This window comes from Pezoporus flaviventris, unplaced genomic scaffold, assembly GCF_033815535.1.
Source record: "Pezoporus flaviventris isolate CSIRO_AGI_PZ_B2104156 unplaced genomic scaffold, CSIRO_AGI_Pfla_v1 ptg000031l, whole genome shotgun sequence".
Lineage (NCBI taxonomy): Eukaryota > Metazoa > Chordata > Aves > Psittaciformes > Psittacidae > Pezoporus > Pezoporus flaviventris.
Window position 1 is genome coordinate 55,137,826 of NW_026892579.1, and position 18,006 is coordinate 55,155,831.

The 18,006-nt window shown below is 57.7% G+C and overlaps 1 protein-coding gene across 7 annotated transcripts in view; it reads left to right on the plus strand.

Annotated features, from left to right (window-relative positions):
• The first annotated feature begins 2,036 nt into the window (after positions 1 to 2,036).
• Positions 2,037 to 18,006, plus strand: part of PTK2B (protein tyrosine kinase 2 beta) — a 29,545-nt gene continuing 13,575 nt past the window's right edge. For 5 of the 7 annotated variants that reach the window (XM_061461169.1, XM_061461172.1, XM_061461173.1 and 2 more), the window contains exons 1-2: positions 2,328 to 2,447; positions 17,697 to 17,944. In XM_061461169.1, the coding sequence (XP_061317153.1) occupies positions 2,411 to 2,447; positions 17,697 to 17,944 (285 nt within the window). In that variant the 5' untranslated portion in view covers positions 2,328 to 2,410. Of the gene's footprint in view, positions 2,185 to 2,327; positions 2,448 to 3,994; positions 4,315 to 17,696; positions 17,945 to 18,006 lie in introns of those variants that run through there. The other 2 variants (XM_061461171.1, XM_061461170.1) reach the window with 2 other exon arrangements.

Below are 18,006 nucleotides of genomic sequence, written 5' to 3' on the forward strand. Positions count from 1 at the left end.
CCAAAACCTCCTATGGTACAGGCCATGTTTGTGATGCATATTTGTGGGGAGTGGGCTGGGATGATCCCTCTGGGCTACCCACCTCCACTTCAAGGCCATCCCACAACTCCCATTGCAAGGGTTCTCACTGGCCAGGGGCACCTGAAGGTAAGGATGGGAGATGGTTAGGCCAACTCATCTCAACGGTTTTTTAGTGCAATTCCCACCCCACTTAGGAGCTGTCACAGTGACTTTTCTTGGCAGTGCTCCCCTTGCTTCCATTGCCATGGTGTTCAAGAGCACATGGTCCTTCAACCAGGCATGGAGTAGCAGTGGCCCGTCCCCTCCTGTGGTGCTAGTGGGTGTCATGGAACCAGTAAGTTAAACCAAACAAAATAGGGAACCATAGGTCATTCAGGCCTCTAACTCCTTTGTGTGGGGCCTGGGGTACATCCTGTTAGCCCTGGCATCAGCCCCTACTCCTAACCTCCTCTTGTCTCCATGACAACAGCAAATACAAAATACCATGGCAACCCCATGGCAACAGCACAAGCAATGCCACCAGTTCCCACAGCCCGGAGGCGGGCATTCCTGGCCGTGCTGAAGCTGGAAATCTCTTCCTCTGGGCTTCATGGCTGCCTCCCAGCCCTGCAGTGGTGACCACCAGTAGCTCTGGATGGAGGAAAAGAGGTCCTGCTGCCCGGAGGTGGCCAGACGTGATCATCTTAGCCTCATCCATCACCCTCATGGAGCAGGTCCTCCTCTCCAGGTCTGCATCAGCTGCTTCACATCCAACCTGGAGCCCAGGCAGCCCCTTTTATGGGGCACTTATTTTCTCTGGGACAGGAACCTGACAGAAAAGTGGGGTGTTGGGGATGGGTTTTGGGGCTGCTTCAAGCCCCTGCCAGGATCTTGGCTCTGCAGGGCTGAGTGAACCCATTGTGGCTGGACTGAGGCACCAGGAGGGGGATGGCTGGTCTGGGTGAGGAAGGACAGCCCAGGGTCTGCAGACATGGCCTGAGTCGGGGTCAATGAGCAGAGATATGCCCGTAGATAATTTGTGGAGGACCCTATGGGCTTCTCAGACATCCCAGCTGGCCCTGCCCACTGCCTGTGTGGCCCCTTTGGATGTGCAAGAGGTGAAAGAGCTCCGGGACACAGTGGGACATGCAGTCTCCTCACCAGGGACTGCCAGATGGCAAAAGAAGAGCAAATCCAGCACCATGGCGGGTGCTTTCCTGCTAATCCTCACGTCCTGATTCCCCAACCGCTTCCAAACCTGAGAGCCTGACCCTCCCACTCACGAGGGCTGAGGAGAGCTGGGGTGCTGGCAGGGAGCACCCACACTGTGGACCCCCCATGCTCACATGGGCGGTGATATTCCTATGAGGTCCCAGCTCCTACTGACAGCTCCTGAAAGAACACTTGAGAACCATGAATCTCTCTCCAGCATCTGAATCTTGCTCCAACACCCTGTGCTGCCATGGCCTGTGGTCTCCTCATCGCTGCCCATAGCAGACACCCACCCGCCCTGACTCCTGCTCTTTTCAGGGGTTTGGGGCCTGAGCCACTTGGGTAAAAAATTATTCATCCCCTCTAAGTGAAAACAAGATTGATAACGATAGAATCCTAAGATGCTTTGGGTTGGAAGGGACCTTAGAGATCTAATTCCAGCCTCCTGCCATAGAGAGGGACACCTTCCACTAGACTAGGTTGCTTCAAGCCCCCTCCAACCTGGCCTTGAACACTGCCAGGGATGGGGCAGCCACAGCTTTCTCTGGGCAACCTGTGCCAATGAAAACTGGCTCCACTTATCAAAGTAAATAATACAGTTACTGCTTGGCTGGAACTTGCTATAGGTTGTGGGGGGCAGGGGAGCCCCACATCCTTGGGGTGCTGTAGGGGGGGACAGAGGAGCTCAGGTTGGCCGGCCTCAAGGTGGCAGCAATAACCTGCAGCATCCCTCTACCTGCTTGGAGTGAGTGGGGACCGCTCCATCCAACCCTCCTGGCTCGAAGGACATCCTCAGCCTCCTCTCCTGGCGTCGCCTCCCCACTTCTTCGGTGTGACTCCTGCGTGACAAAACTTCCTCTGCTCCTTCGTGGTGCTCCTAAACGTCTGCTGGTGGCTCCGGAGCTGCAGCTGGTGCCCTCCTCCATCTCCCCGACCCTCCGGCTCCGGCCCCAGCCCTGCTCCCTGGCAAAAGTAAGTTGTTGCTCTCCTCCCTCCAGCAGCCCCACACTGGGATGCTCAAAGCCGTTCCAGAAGCACCGCTCCCTAGTGATAGGAGAGGTGCTATTAATAAATCCCGTCAGATTTTATCGCTTCTCTCTGTGCCAATGAAGAGGGTGGTTTATGGAAGGGGGAGGCGGGGGGAAACCTGTTTCTCTCGAGCGTTTCGTAGCTACGAGCTCACCCTCAGTGCAGGAGCATGGGATGGCTCAGCAGACTGTTCAACCAGCTTTCCTGTAAGTCACGGGGATGAATCCGCTGGGGGCTCCGGGGGGCTCTTGGGTTAGTTTTTGGCAGGGATTAGCAGGTGGGAAAGGATGCCCTGCTCCCTGGGGGCTGTGCTGGCCAGGGCATGGAAGCAGCGTGCCAGGGTCTCTCCCAAACTTGTGTAGAGCCCAGGCATCTCCTTGGGAGTACGTGGATGAGACTGGACTAGGACAAGGGGATGAAGAGGGAAAGGGGTGCGGAGGAAAGGGTGTGCAGGGCAGACATGAAGCCACAGCAGCAAACAGCGGGGTCCCTGGAGCTGGTGCTTTCTCCCCACTCCAGCTGTCCACTGTCCACCATGCCTCCCCCTGCCCCTTGCCAGGAGATGCCATCCCACCCGAGGCATGCGGAGGTAGCTCCATTCATCCCCTTGACTGCATTTCAGCTTTTGAATAGCTCGGCTGGCTCCGGGCAGGAGAGTGGGCGCAGGCTGTCAGAGCTGCTCTCAGTGTGTGGGAGAGCTGCTGAGGGAGCTCCGGCACCGCCGGTGGCTCAGCTGGGCTGGGAAGAGGGTGACAAGTGCTTGACCCATGTCCATCCAAACCTCTCCTGGTGCCTCAGAGGGTCTTGCTCGTACCCAGAAGCTTTTTGTCTCTATGCCTCTTCTCCCGGCACCTTTTGGGGTGCAGGGAGGTCCGTGCCTGGCTGCACAGGGATGCTCTAGCTGTGCTCCAGCGGCTGTAGCAGGTTGTGCCTGGTGTAGCACCAGTGTCTCCCAGGCATCATGCATAGAGGGAGGGTTAATTTAGGGGCAGCAGGGAAGAGAGGGAGCTGAATGGAGGAGGAAGGGATGGGAAGGAGACTGTGTGAGACCTGTCTCTGAACCCCCTTCCGAGTCAGGGGATGCCACGCAGTGGGGGATCCCACTGTGCCGGTGATGAGGCTGTGTGATGAGGGTGCAGCCATTGATGGGGTGACACAGCAGGGACCTGCTGAGCAACGGATGATGGGATCCAGGGGGGGCTGCAGCTCCCCAGGACCCTGCATGCTCCTGCCAGGGGTTTGAGTAACTGCCCAGCCAGCTTCACCCCACCACTTCCCCATTCCCACTCGGCACGGGAGTGCCACCTCCACCATACATCCGGGACGGCAGCTGCCCCAGTGCATGCTGTGGGGCTGAGTACATGGCATGCACCCCATTGCTCCCCTCCTCCTCCAGCTCTTCCTCAGCCCACGGAAGCCCCCAGTGCTGCCCAAACCATTCCATCAGAGCCCTGCGGTCGGGGTCAGGTCTTCTGGGGGTCTGTGTGGCCAACCTCAGTGTCCAGCTGTAGAGGGGTCCTCGGAGGAGCCTTAAAGCAAGCACTGAAGGGGGGCCCAGTGCACCCCAGGCGCAGGGAGGTATTGCTGTGCCCCGGGGATGTGGCGGTGCCCCGTGACCCGGCCGCCTCTTGGCACCGTTCTCCTTCTTCCTGCTTCGGGATCTTCCGCGGTGCCGGGGCGGCCCCCCCTGACCCATGGTTCTGGTGGGGGCGGCCCTGCAGCGGGCAGCCAGCCAGCTCCCCCCAGGTACGAGCGGGACCAGCCGGAACGCGGCTGCCTTGGGCTCCCTGCCCAGATTCCTGACCGATCCCAAGGCCTGCTCCGACCCGCCCGCGGGACCGAGGTGGGGAAGGCGAGGTGAGGGGTCCCCGGCCTTCCTCACCTCCTGCCTCCTAGTCCCGGCGTCGGGGGCACCCATAGCGAGCCCTTTCCGGAAGCAGGCACCGGGGAGGAGTGGTTTCAGCACCAATACCAACCCGTGGGACACGCACCCATCGGGGCACCCTCCGCACCGGCAGCGCAGCAGCGGGGCTGGCCCGAAGGGACAACGGTGACTCCGGTGCCCTCGCCAAGGTGAGAGCCTCTGCCCGCTCTGGGGGGGACGCTTGGATGCTGGGGAGATGGAGGAGAGCCAAGGAGAGGGTGCAGGAAAGGGGCAGCGGGCCCATGACGTGTTGCTGCCGCCGTGCTGGGTGAGGAGTTTGGGGCACCATGGCCGGGTGCCGGGAGGTGCCCGGGCTCTGCTATCTCCTGCCGGCGTCAATGTTTGCCCAGCGGCGGGGCGGTTCCTGCCTGCGCTCACCGGCACCGTGCCCGGGGGCACATGGGGGGAGCCGGAGCCGGGAGCTCTGCAGACCAGGGGGTGATGCAAGAGCCCTGTGCTGGGGTTCGATGCAGCCGGGGGTGCCTGGTCCCAGCGGGACACACCGCTTCCGCTAACACAGCCATGGCTGGGTAACTGCCCCACCTCTCCCAGATGGAAAGAGTGGCCCCACTGTCGGGTCCCGCGGGACAAGGACGTCCAGGGGATGTCTGACCCTATGGGCATGGATTGCAATGGACTTGGGAGTCTTGGAAGTGCTGTGTGGGGCTTGGACTGTCCCAGGGTGATGAGGAGCTGGTGACAGGCAGCAGGCAGGGAAGGATGGATGTGTGCCTTGGGACTGCGCTGGACAAGGCACCAGCGATAGGGCAAGGAGGTGGGGAGAGGTCAGCACTGGTGGCTGGGCCTGAGCCTGGGGTGTCTGGTGGCTTCATAAGCAGGGCAATACTTCAAGAGAGTGTCCTCTACCTCCATCTGGGGCCAGCACAAGGACAAGGTGGCCATTGGAGCCCCGAGATCTGTTGGATGAGGGACAGCCAGTGCAGTGTCCCACTGCATCCATCACATACCCCTCCTTTGAGCTGGAGGAAGCCCAAGGAAGGCATGACATTGGGACTTGCCAGGGCACAGGAACACCCCAAGAACAGCCCCGTCCCCACCATCGCTCCTGCTGGCATCAGCCGCATGGCAAAGGCCAGGGGGATGCTGTGAGTTCACCTCTGTGGTGCTGTGATGAGAGATCCTCATAGCTGGAGCCAAACCCAGGCGCTTGAGAGTTTGCTGGTGCCGGGCAGGGAACGGCAGCATCGGGATGCAGATCATCCTTCGGGCTGGAGTCTGCAGCCCTGGTTTACAGCTCACAACCTTGTCTGTAAGGGCATAGGTGAGAGTCAGAGCAGGAAGAGCTGCAAGGGACCTTGCTGTGTATGTGCCTGGGGAGCAGTGGAGAGCAGGGGATGTGTGGGGCAGCAGGCGGTGGCAGTACTGCAGGGGACAGGGGCTGCACAGCATCTCAAAGGACAGGCAGGGATGCAGACACGGTGCATGGTGGTGATATGCATGGGATATCACCCTCACCTTTGCCAGTGGTGCTTCACACACACTAATGAGACACATGGGTGTGCAAGGGTCTGGTGCACAGGGCCACAAGTGCCACTGTCCCCAGGCTCTGCGTTTCCATGCCTTCGTGCTCAGCTATTATTAATGTTCAGCATAAAGGCTCTTCCAGGCGCTGGGGGCTGGGAAAGCGATGTCTGAATCATTTTGCTTTTTCCCTGGCAGAGTTATTACTCATGAGGGTTAGACGGAGCTGGGAACCTTTCGTGCAAAGCCTTGCTTGTGCTTCACATTGCAGTGGTGGCAGACCTCATGTGATACCCACGTCTCCTCCACCAAGGCATCCTGGCACGCAGCAGGGGTGTAACCTGGGATGCCTGGCATAAAAAACTCAGGGAGACCTTTCCCTGGGCAGCCACAGGGGTAAATTAGGTTTTTCTTGTGGAAAATCCTCCCAAGGGGTGTCAATCCCTCTGGCATGGCTGTGTTTTCCCCTAGGATGGGGCATGGAGGGAGAGGCCCGGTGGCTATGGTGGCATCGCAGTGAGGCCACCCGGCTCCATTTGGGGAAGAGGTTTCAAAGAGAGAACAGGAACAGGACGACGTGTTGGAGTGCAGCTCCCATCAGCCCCCGGTGAAACCTCGCAGGGCTCGGCTGGGCTTTCTGTTTCCGAGCGGTTTGCTGTGCTTGTGCTAACAAATAGTTTCAACAGACCTTAGGTTACCACAGGGAAAAACCCAGCAGCCACATCCCAGGTAGAGGGAAGCTTCTCCCTGCTTACCACCACCAGTAAGGCAGGTTAGCTGGTGCTCTGGGCTGAACTGGGATGGTCCCGCTGTGCAGAGAAGGAAGTGCTGCAGATTCACATGCGCCTGGGAGGCCCAGCGTGTGTGAGCGAAGAGCTGCCTGACAGCATGAGCAGGGTTCAGGGTGTGAGTTATTTCATCCCTAGAAGGGTCACGTCGCTGCTTAGAGCAGAGAGTTGCACGGTGTTGCCCTGCTGCGGGGACAGGAGGTGATGTCCATGGAGGTTTTCAGCATCTTGGCCCTGTTTGTTGATGGACGAGAGCTCTGCCTGTTCCCTGCTCATGTGTCTGCCTGGCACAGAGTCCTGGTACTGGTCCTGCTTGGCTCCCAGCTCCACCATCCAGCCTCAGCCCAAGCACTGCCATGGGCAGGAGCTTGCGATGTGCAACCTGACCCTGGTCTTGCATTCGAAACTGTCTCCAGCAAGTATTTGGGGTGTTCTGCCTCTGAGCCTTGTGCAAGCTGCTGCAGAGGGGGGGCCACACTGCACATCCATCCACACTGCACGTCGAGCCATGCTGCACATCCAGCCACATTGCACATCCAGCCACGCTGCATGTCCATCCACACTGCACATCCAGCCACACTGCACGTCCAGCCACACTGCACATCCAGCCACGCTGCACGTCCAGCCATGCTGCACGTCCAGCCACATTGCACATCCAGCCACAATGCACATCCAGCCACGCTGCACATCCAGCCACACTGCACGTCCAGCCACGCTGCACGTCCAGCCACATTGCACATCCAGCCACGCTGCACGTCCAGCCACGCTGCACGTCCATCCACATTGCACATCCATCCATACTGCGCATCCAGCCACACTGCATGTCCAGCCACACTGCACGTCCAGCCACGCTGCACATCCAGCCACACTGCACGTCCAGCCACGCTGCACGTCCAGCCACATTGCACATCCAGCCACACTGCGCATCCAGCCACACTGCACGTCCAGCCACACTGCACATCCAGCCACACTGCACGTCCAGCCACGCTGCACGTCCAGCCACGCTGCATGTCCATCCACATTGCACATCCAGCCACACTGCGCATCCAGCCACACTGCACGTCCAGCCACGCTGCACATCCAGCCACATTGCACATCCAGCCACACTGCACGTCCAGCCACGCTGCATGTCCAGCCACATTGCACATCCAGCCACGCTGCGCATCCAGCCACACTGCACGTCCAGCCACGCTGCACATCCAGCCACACTGCACGTCCAGCCACGCTGCACGTCCAGCCACGCTGCATGTCCATCCACATTGCACATCCAGCCACACTGCGCATCCAGCCACACTGCACGTCCAGCCACGCTGCACATCCAGCCACATTGCACATCCAGCCACACTGCACGTCCAGCCATGCTGCAGGTCCAGCCACGCTGCACATCCAGCCACATTGCACATCCAGCCACACTGCACATCCAGCCACGCTGCACGTCCATGCACATCCATCCACACTGCGCATCCAGCCACACTGCATGTCCAGCCACGCTGCACATCCAGCCCATTGCACATCCAGCCACACTGCACGTCCAGCCACACTGCGCGTCCAGCCACACTGCACGTCCAGCCACACTGCACGTCCAGCCACACTGCACATCCAGCCACATTGCACGTCCAGCCACACTGCACGTCCAGCCACGCTGCACGTCCAGCCACGCTGCACATCCAGCCACATTGCACATCCAGCCACGCTGCACGTCCAGCCACGCTGCACGTCCAGCCACATTGCACATCCAGCCACGCTGCACGTCCATCCACATTGCACGTCCAGCCACGCTGCATGTCCATGCACATCCATCCACACTGCGCATCCAGCCACACTGCACGTCCAGCCACGCTGCACATCCAGCCACATTGCACATCCAGCCACACTGCACATCCAGCCACAATGCACGCCCAGCCACGCTGCACGTCCAGCCACATTGCACATCCAGCCACACTGCATGTCCAGCCACACTGCACATCCAGCCACGCTGCACGTCCATCCACATTGCACATCCAGCCACATTGCACATCCAGCCACACTGCACATCCAGCCACGCTGCACGTCCATCCACATTGCACATCCATCCACATTGCATATCCAGCCACACTGCACGTCCAGCCACGCTGCACATCCAGCCACGCTGCACGTCCAGCCACATTGCACATCCAGCCACGCTGCACGTCCAGCCACATTGCACATCCAGCCACGCTGCACATCCAGCCACACTGCATGTCCAGCCACGCTGCATGTCCATCCACATTGCACATCCATCCACACTGCGCATCCAGCCACACTGCACGTCCATCCACACTTCACGTCCAGCCATGCTGCACATCCAGCCACATTGCACATCCAGCCACACTGCACGTCCAGCCACGCTGCACATCCAGCCACATTGCACATCCAGCCACACTGCACGTCCAGCCACATTGCACATCCAGCCACTCTGCACATCCAGCCACACTGCACGTCCAGCCATGCTGCACATCCAGCCACATTGCACATCCAGCCACGCTGCACGTCCAGCCACACTGCACGTCCAGCCACGCTGCTCGTCCAGCCATGCTGCATGTTCAGCCACACTGCATGTCCAGCCACACTGCATGACCATCCGTGCAGCATGCCTGACCACGCTGCACACTGTGCTCTGTTGCACACCCTGCCATGCTGCACAGCATTCCACGCTGCACACCCTGTTGCCCCTGCCCAGCTATACCCCTTGCAGGCCTCTGTGAAGAAAACCATCTCTTCCCTTCACAGCGGTCAGCCCCACAGAGGCTTTTCCTTCCCCCCTCTCTGTACAGCACTTGATGAGGTAGAGCTGGGGGAGAGCTGTTTGGGGCCACGCTGGGGCTCCTCTCTCTGCTGTGACCCACAGCAGGGCAGAGGAGGGGAGGAAGGGGGATTGCCTTCACTTCCCTCTGCCGCTGCAGCCAGAGGCAAAATACCTGCCTGGGTTGCCAGGATCCGGCCTGTCCCCATGGCGCCCTGCTGGGGCCGCTTCCAGCCGACTGGGAATTTCCACCTGGCAGAAACCGGGGCATTTTACTGTCTGGTTTTATCTGTGAAGGCTGAAGCACAAAGGGATTTCAGACGGGAAATCCCCCACCATCCCCAGACCTTCCACTTGCAGAGACAGCCTGGGATGCTGAACCAGCTCCAGCATTGAGAGCATCACTGCCCTGGCCCTGCGCTAAGATGGGTGCCATGAAATGAACTCCTGGGACCTGCTGCCCTGGTCCAAATCAAAAGAAAACCTCGAGGTCAAAAACCAAGGACCTCCTGGTGAAAATAAATCAGAAATCAACGAATTTGGGTGAATTTGAGGGGAATAAATGTCCTGTTTTGGCTTGAGGTGGTGGTTCTGCAGCTCATGCCAGGCAGGCAGAGGGTTGAAGGTACCTCAGAGAGTCGTCTGCCTTATTTTGTTGTTTCAATTATACTTAAAAGGTTTGTCTTTATGAGAGAAAGGCTGAAAACTTTGCAAAGGGTAAAAAAGTTCCAGTTTGGTAGTGGAGGCTCTTGTGAGGCGGTGCAGCAGTGCTAGGAATGACTGACAAGCAAGAACATAAAATGCCCCATCCCTGGCAGTGTTCAAGGCCAGGCTGGATGGGGCTTGGAGCAACCTGGTCTAGTGGAAGGTGTCCCTGCCCGTGGCAGGGGGTTGGAACTGGATGAGCTTTAAGCTCCCTTCCAGCCCAAAACATTCTGTGATGGGTGGCACCAGAGCTGCCTACCAAGTATAATAGTGGAGCTTGGCAGTTTGGAAAGGGAATTGAATTTCAAAGCAGGGCTCAGGGGTGACTTCCAAGCTGATGCTTGGTTGTGTCTCACCCACAGAAGTCATCACGGTGTGGTGTGAGCCCAGACAAGGGCTTTTCCAGGCTGTGGAGAAGTGGCTGGAGCTTGAAATTCCCAGTTGGTGCAGGGAAAGCACTGCAGTTTGGCACCCTCCCTGGAAATTACTGCTGGGAAAAGCCACAACCTAGCCCAGAGTTTCAGGGGAAATGAGTTTGCTTCATGAAGCTGAGGTGAATTGAAGTGGAATTAGTGTAAGTAGCCAGGAGCAGTCCCCTGCCTGCAGAGGGATCCCAATGGGCACCACATGCCACTGCACATCCTGATGCCAGCTCCATCCCAGCCTCACTCATCGGGCAGTTTTGCCCCAGACCCTCTGTTTTCCTTTTCCTCCTCCTTCACAAAGGGAAGCAGGAGCAGCAACTCCTGCCATTCCCATGGGTTGCTTGGCGACTGGGATGCTTAGCGACCAGGACCCACCAGCATGCTTCCCGCCAGGCCAGAAATGATGCTGCAAGCTCTCGCCTGCTCTGCTTCCTTCTCCTACAGAAAGGTTACGGGGAAATACACTCACCCTGTTCCCAGGAAGCTGTTTCCCTTCCCCAAAGGGAAATTTTGGGTGCTGTTCATGAGTTGTTTTTAGCCTCACAGTGTTGTGTGAGTTTGAGTGGTTTGGCTTGGTGGGGAAGGTTGAGCCCTGAGCCCACACCAGCTCCTTGCCCTGGGGATGCTGCCTCAGCCCCGTCCATCCTCCTACATCATCCCAGTGCTAGAAGCATCTCTAGCATCCCCCCTAAAGCTACCCTCAAGTGCTTTCAGAGCCTCCCAGGCCTGATGTGGGGAGCTGTTGGCACATTTGACCCTTTTTCTTTATGCTTCAGTTGCATTGCTCTTGGCTGGGGTAGGGTTGGATCCATTTCTGGTGGTGGATGTACATGGAAAAACCCAAGCACCAAGTGGTAAATACATTATTACTTGTAAGAATGAATGGGAACCTCAGGATGAGCCCTGTGATACGGGATTGTAGCACCTCTGTGGGACTTTGGTCCCTTCCTAAGACAGGCAGGAATCCAGATCTCAGAGCTGGTCTGTGGTCAGTTTTGTGTCTGGCAGCTGCAGGCGGTGGGCAGGGGAATGTAAAACACAGTTTGCTGGCTCAATTGTGAGTTGTGTCTCTTGTGGCATTACAGATGAGGGACTTAGGGTGAAACCCTCTTCTTGCAAAGCCTGGGGCTACTTGGGGGATTGCGTCTTTTTGCACTGCTCCCAGTTGGAGCAGCTCAGATAAGCAGGCAGTTCTGGCACATCTCCATCGGGGTGCAGACCAGAAGGGACCATCGTAGCAAACCTTCTTGCATCTGAAACCGGGAGGGGGGGGAGGGTTGGGGGGGTGATGGTGGAAGGATTCTGTTCCCCACACTGCAGCCATGGGGCACATCAAAGGCTGTGGGGTGGCTGCTGGGGTCTGTTGACCGGGGAGCAGGTGGCTGGGAGCAGTTAGCAGGAGTTCAGGGGGATATTTTGCCTTCAGGACCAGGCACTGTGTTATCCATGTCCAAAATATGTGGGGCTGGGAGTGCCGGTGCACCCTGATGGGAAGCCTTGCACCAGCATCCCAGCGCCTCCGGGACTGGCTTTGCCAGCAGCATGCTGTCCCCATCTCCTGGTGAGCCGTTCCTCCCCAGATGGGCCTGCCTCGTCCCATCCCCGGCTCCAGATAAACAGTGCTGCTCTGTGCTGGGAACATGGAGATCTTTCCCCCGTGCCTGAGTCACCCCCTCCCTCTGAGCTGTGTGCGTGGGCTTTGACGGCAGCTCTCCGGGTGTTACTTCGAATTCCCGGGATCGTCTCACTGGCTGTTGGGGTGCAGGTCGCTGTGGCAGTGTTGGGAGATGCGATATGGGGGGGCCAATGGGATGTGAGTCCATGTCCAGCCTTGCACCCAAACCCAACCACACGGAGGTTTTCCAGCCTGAAAAGGGGGGTGCCTGTCTGAGGGGGTAACCCCCCTGTTGTAGCAATATGGATGCCCGATGGGCAGAAATGTGATGGGACCTGAGGAGGGCTGGGGTGCTTGTTGTCCACTGGGGGTGTTTTTGGTCCTTGTCAGGAGATGCTGCTAAGGGGGTGAGATGTTTTGGGGTCCCTTAGCAGAGGGCACAGCACCTCTGTACCTGCTCCAACCCCCCATGAGGCAGCTCCATCCGGAGCCTGTGTCACTTCCTTTGCTTTGCAAACACACATCACGTGAGGAGCCCTCGTTCCCCAGCCTGCCCCAGTGCTGCCTGCTCAGGGCTGGGATCTGGGGCAGTGGGACTGTCCCTGTGCCCCCCAGCCAGCTCCCACTGCTGGGCCCCGCGCCCTGCTGCCATCCTCACATCCCCTGAAGTCACAGAATGGCAGAATCACAGAATGGTTTAAATTGGAAGGGACCTCAAAGCTCATCCAGTCCCAGCCCCCTGCCACAGGCAGGGACACTTTCCACTAGACCAGGTTGTTCCAAGCCCCGTCCAACCTGGCCTTGAACACTGCCAGGGATGGGGCAGCCACAGCTTCTCTGGGCAACCTGTGCCAGGGCCTCACCACCCTCACAGGGAACAACTTCTGCCTCCGATCTCATCTCAGTCTCCCCTCTGTCAAGTTAAAGCCATTCCCCCTTGTCCTGTCCCTACAGACCCTTGTCAAAAGCCCCTCTCCAGCTTTCTTGTCAGCCCCTTTAGGCACTGGAAGCTGCTCTAAGGTCTCTGTGGAGCCTTCTCTTCTCCAGGCTGAACAAGCCCAGTTCTCTCAGCCTGTCTCCATAGCAGAGGTGCTCCAGCCCTCAGGGCATCTTTGTGGCCTCCTCTGGACTCACTCCAACAGCTCCATGTCCTTCTTATGTTGGGGACAGATGCTCCAAGTGCCAGTACTGGGGGAGGACAGGGACGGGATGTGCAAGGGAGTGGGGCTGAGGTCGAGCAGGCTGTGGCATGGCAAGCAGGGCAGTGTCATTACACCCATGGCAGTTTCATGTCTGGCTCAAGCTCAGCTCCCAGCCGCTGCAGAGGTCCCAGCAGCACCCTGAGGCCACATGCTGCATTTCTGTGTTGTAATCCAGGGTCTGCAGCAGGGAGGGAAAAACCTGCTCCCCCTGCCCGCTGGGGACAGGGCTGAAATGATGGATGGGACCTGGGCACGGCAGGTTTGGGGTAAATAATGGGGAATGAGACACAAGTCTGTGAGCATGGTGGACCACTGCAGCGATCTCTTGGAGAGAACCCATTCCTGCTCCTAGTAACATGGTGGAAACTCCCTGGTTTCAGTGCTGAAGCAGGGCTGGAGGATGGTGCTGTAGGTGCCAAACATGGTGAGAGCGTTTCTGTTACTCTGGGAACCTGAGCAATAAAGTAATGAGTCATTTAAATACCTGCCTGCGGTGCCCTGCCTTACCTGTCGCCTGCCATTGAGGAATGCTGCTTCCTGGGGTGACTCATTCTGGGCTGGAGTCCCCATGACAAGGTGGCTCCTGGGGGTGTGTTTTCCTTGCATGGAGCCTGGATTCATCTTGGTGGCTGCAAAAGAAGGGGCAGCACGGTTTGGGGTGGGATGTGCCAGGTCCTGTTATGAGAGGTGATGGACCCCATGGGCTGATCTGGCAGCTGAGACCCCCCTTGGTGGTCAGGGTAAGTTTCAGGTCACCCCATCCCCTGCTCCCTGCATGTCCTTGGGTTGGATTCCCCTCGGCACAGCCGCTTTGGGGTTGTGTTTTGCTTGGTGGGACCCAGGCTCTTGGCTTTGCAGAACGAGGGAATGTGAGATGCCAGCGCCGCCTGCTGCCTTCATCCAGCGCCCTGCTGGGACCACCCAGCCTGGGGTCCCGGCCTGCTGGGTGCTATGCAAATGCCTCTGCGCACACTTATCAGCCGCAGTAGGAAGTGTCTGGGCTGGGACTGTGTCACGCATCCAACATGGATCCCCAGCGTGCCTGCTGGGGACAGAGACAGGGTCCCGTGGGAAGCAGCCCCATGCCAGAGGGGAGTTGAGTGGGCAGAGGGTGGAGGTTCAAGGGGCTCAGGTTGTGGCCATGGCCCCTTCTCCAGCCCCAAAACTGAGAGGTAGAGTATGGCTGGGTCCATATGGGACACGTCCCCCCCAGCCAGACGGCACAGCGATATGCCCCCAGGCGTTGTGCAACGACGGTGCAGGCAGGGTGCAGGCGCTGCCTTTACTGCATTCCTGGCTTTATTTGGAATGGGCATTTGGCACATGGAGGGACTACAAGGCGGGGGGGTGCTCTGCTGGAGGGATGGAGCCATCCCCCATTGTCCATGCTGGCCTTGAGGGGACATTGAGACACAGGACCTGCCCTTGCTTATGCCAGCTGCCTCCAGCCCTGTCTGACTGTGATGGTCAGGGATGCTTCCTGCAGGATGCTCCCTGCATTCCTCTCATCAGGGTAGGGACACAGAGGGGACATCCATCCCTTGCCCTGGCCCCATGGGCTCACCGAGAGTGTGCGGGGACGCGCTGTGGGAATGGGGCTGGAGGAAGAAAGTAGAAAGTGAGAAAAAAGAGACAAAACAAAATATTTTTGGTCTGTGTGCCCTGAGAAATTCCAGCACACTTGTGAAGGCAGCCACTGCCCCCCTCTGCTGAGACCTGGGTTCCCCCTCCCCGGGGCTGGCTTGGGCCGTCATCCCACTTCACCAACCCCAGGATGGCCCCTCTGAAACCCAGAGGATGTAGGGTTCATTTTTGAGCTATTTAGTGGAAATACCTTTACTTTAGATATTTCTGCAGGAGAAGTTCTTTAGGTTCTGCATCTGCTGCAGAGCAATGAGAGATGCAGAAAAGCCTGAAGGGAGGCGTTTCCGTGTGTGCTGCTGATCTGGGATGAGGGAGTTGCTGGCTTTGCTTGACCCTGTTGCTGGTTGAGCCTGGTTGAACTGGAAACACTTGTCTAGCACACTGCAGTGCTGGACAGCCGTAATGTGGATGCAGTCCATGAGTTGGTGTCACTCAGGGATGGAGCATCCATGATATTGATTGCAGTGTTGGCCTCATCTTCACCTTCACCCCACCGTCATGGCTGATGACGGGATGGAGAGAGGGGGTGCTGTGGTCGTCCTCACTTCAGCCAGCCTTTGGAGCCTGCATGAGAACTGGTCTTAGCTAAAAAGAGCATCAGCAGAGAGCTGATCATCAAGATGTTCTGCAAAGGATGTGGGTTGCTGCACAGTCCTGACTGTGCAGGCTGAAACACTGCTGTGAAACAAAGGCCCAGACCAGTGTGAGATGCATATTCACTCACTTGCGTGTGACCATTGGTGTGGCTGGACTCGCTGCTGGCCTGAGTCTTGCTCAGGTCCAGGGTTAACATCCCAGCATCCTGTTAACTGTCGTAGTGATGCTCCATCGCAGTCATGGAGATGCAGAGCTTCATTCCCTGTTCCCTCAGAGAAACCTGGAAAACAAAGTCTGCACCATCCACATGTTGCACCGCTGCTGGCAAACCCCTTTGTACAGACCTGAAAGTGCCAGGCTACGCCATGCTTATTTTTAGGGCAGTGACTCAGGAGAGTTGCTTTAAAAAGCCAAAGCTCGCGGGAGGCAGCACACAGCATCCCGTGAGCGCACAGGACTGTACCAGGCTGTAATTACAGTGGAGCTGCCGCTAAGCTCTGTGCAAATGGTGGTGCAAATCCAATGAGGAAGGGGAAATGGGGGAATGGGGAGAGAAAACCTCAGTGGCCAGGCTGGGGAAAGGTTTCTGCCAGAAGGTCCTTGCTGTGTGTTTTTCTTGCCATCTCTCACTTGGTTTTGTAGAGGTCCAGTGCCAAGGCAGCTGGCAGCAAGGTTGGGCTGTGTTATCATGGGTGAAGTGAAGGATGCTCTGATCCTGTTTGACTGGTGGTCAATGAGAAGCTCACCACGACCAAGCAGTGTGCACTTGAGCCCAGAAACCAGCATTGTCCTGGGCTGCATCACCAGCAGCATGACCAGCAGGTCGAGGGAGGGGATTCTCCCCCTCTGCTCCGCTCTGGTGAGACACCCCCCAGGCCTGTGTCCAGCTCTAGGACAGCAACATAAGAAGGACATGAAGCTGTTGGAGCGAGTCCAGAGGAAGCCACAAAGATGCTCTGAGGACTGGAGCACCTCTGCTATGGAGTCAGGCTGAGAGAACTGGGCTTGTTCAGCCTGAAGAAGGCTCTGGGGAGACCTTAGAGCAGCTTCTGGTGCCTAAAGGGGCTGACAATAAAGCTGGAGAGGGGCTTTTGACAAGGGCCTGTAGGGACAGGACAAGGGGGAATGGCTTTAAACTGCCTCCAGCCTTGCCAGGAATCCCTGTACCATGCTGAGACATTTCCGTATAGCAGATCTGGTGTGACACACGAGAGCTGCAATGCTCCTGTTTGCAAACAGCTTCTCAGCTGTTTAATCAGTAACCCAAAGCCTGAGCTCAGGTGGGGCTCTAGCTGAGGAGCACCCTAACGGGTGAACTTCCACCTTTCTTGTTGATTTCATGCTCCATAAAGATGACTTTGGAGCAGCTCTTTGCAGACCTGGATCCATCCCATGCACCTGTCTGTGCTGGCTGGTTTTCACTCCTTGCAAAGCCCTGTGCATTCCCAGGAAGCCAGTGGCTGGGCTGAGACAAGCTCCTTTCCTCTTTGGGGGTTATGCGAGCTGAGTTTGCCTGGCCTCAGACAGTTGCATGTCCAGATAGGTGGAGAAAGCCACCTGGAGCAATCCCTCCTCTGTGCCAGCCCTGCCCAGCTTGAAACCCGAAAGCCACACAAAGAGGATAATTTTGGATCCATTTGGATCTTCCAACAACACGCCACATTAATTGTTATTCTCAGCAGAGGGAGAGCTCAAGCCTCTTCCCTTCCGGCTCAAATGACATTTTTGGGGTTCAGAGGGTTTTATCCCTCTAAAAATAAAAGAACAAATCAATATAAATCAGTATCCTCCTTGCAGGGGAGAAGGGAACTGGTTGCTTGCCCCATTGTGCTTTTTACTGTTTTTTTTCCAAAGCTCTCTGCTAAATTCAGCTTGGTTGAGGGGTCACATTGTTGAACTGCAGCTGCAGGTGTCTGTGGTGGGAAGCTGCAGCCTGAAACCTTCACCCAGGTTTCATGTGGGGGGGAGAAAATGGTGAGTGCTGTGGACACACATGTGTTGCTTTGTTGGTGATGGGGACACAGAGGTGTTGCTCTGGAGGTGACAAGGACACAAGGTTTGGCTCAGATGAGCTGGCCGTGGGGTCCTGGTGGTGACAGTGGCCATGCATGGCCAGGAGGTGCTGTGAAAGGGAGGACAACCTCTGTCACGCTCTCTCTTTCTTTACATTCTCTGTCCATCTCTATCCACCTCCATCCATCTCCACCTCTCCATCCCTTCCCTTCCCCACCCTCCCTGGGGTGTCCCTGCTATCTGTACCCCACCCTCCCTCTCCCCACCCCACAGGTGACTCCCCACGGTCTCTCCCGCAGGGAAGGGATGCTCAGCTCCTAGCACCCCAGGTGTGCTGAGGATGTCCACCATCCCCGAGGCACTGGGTCGCCCACGGAGCAGCTCCTCTCGCAGCCTGGCCGGGACGCTGGAGGCCACCATAGGCATGGGGACGTTGGAGATGGACAAGGAGGAGATGCGCATCCTCAAGGTCTGCTTCTACAGCAACAGCTTCAACATGGGCAAGAACTTCAAGCTGGTGAAGTGCCCTGTGACAACGGAGATCCGGGTATGTGGGCAGGGGGTTGGATGGGGCAGGGAATGGGGGGCTGTTTTCTCTGCCTGGCATCA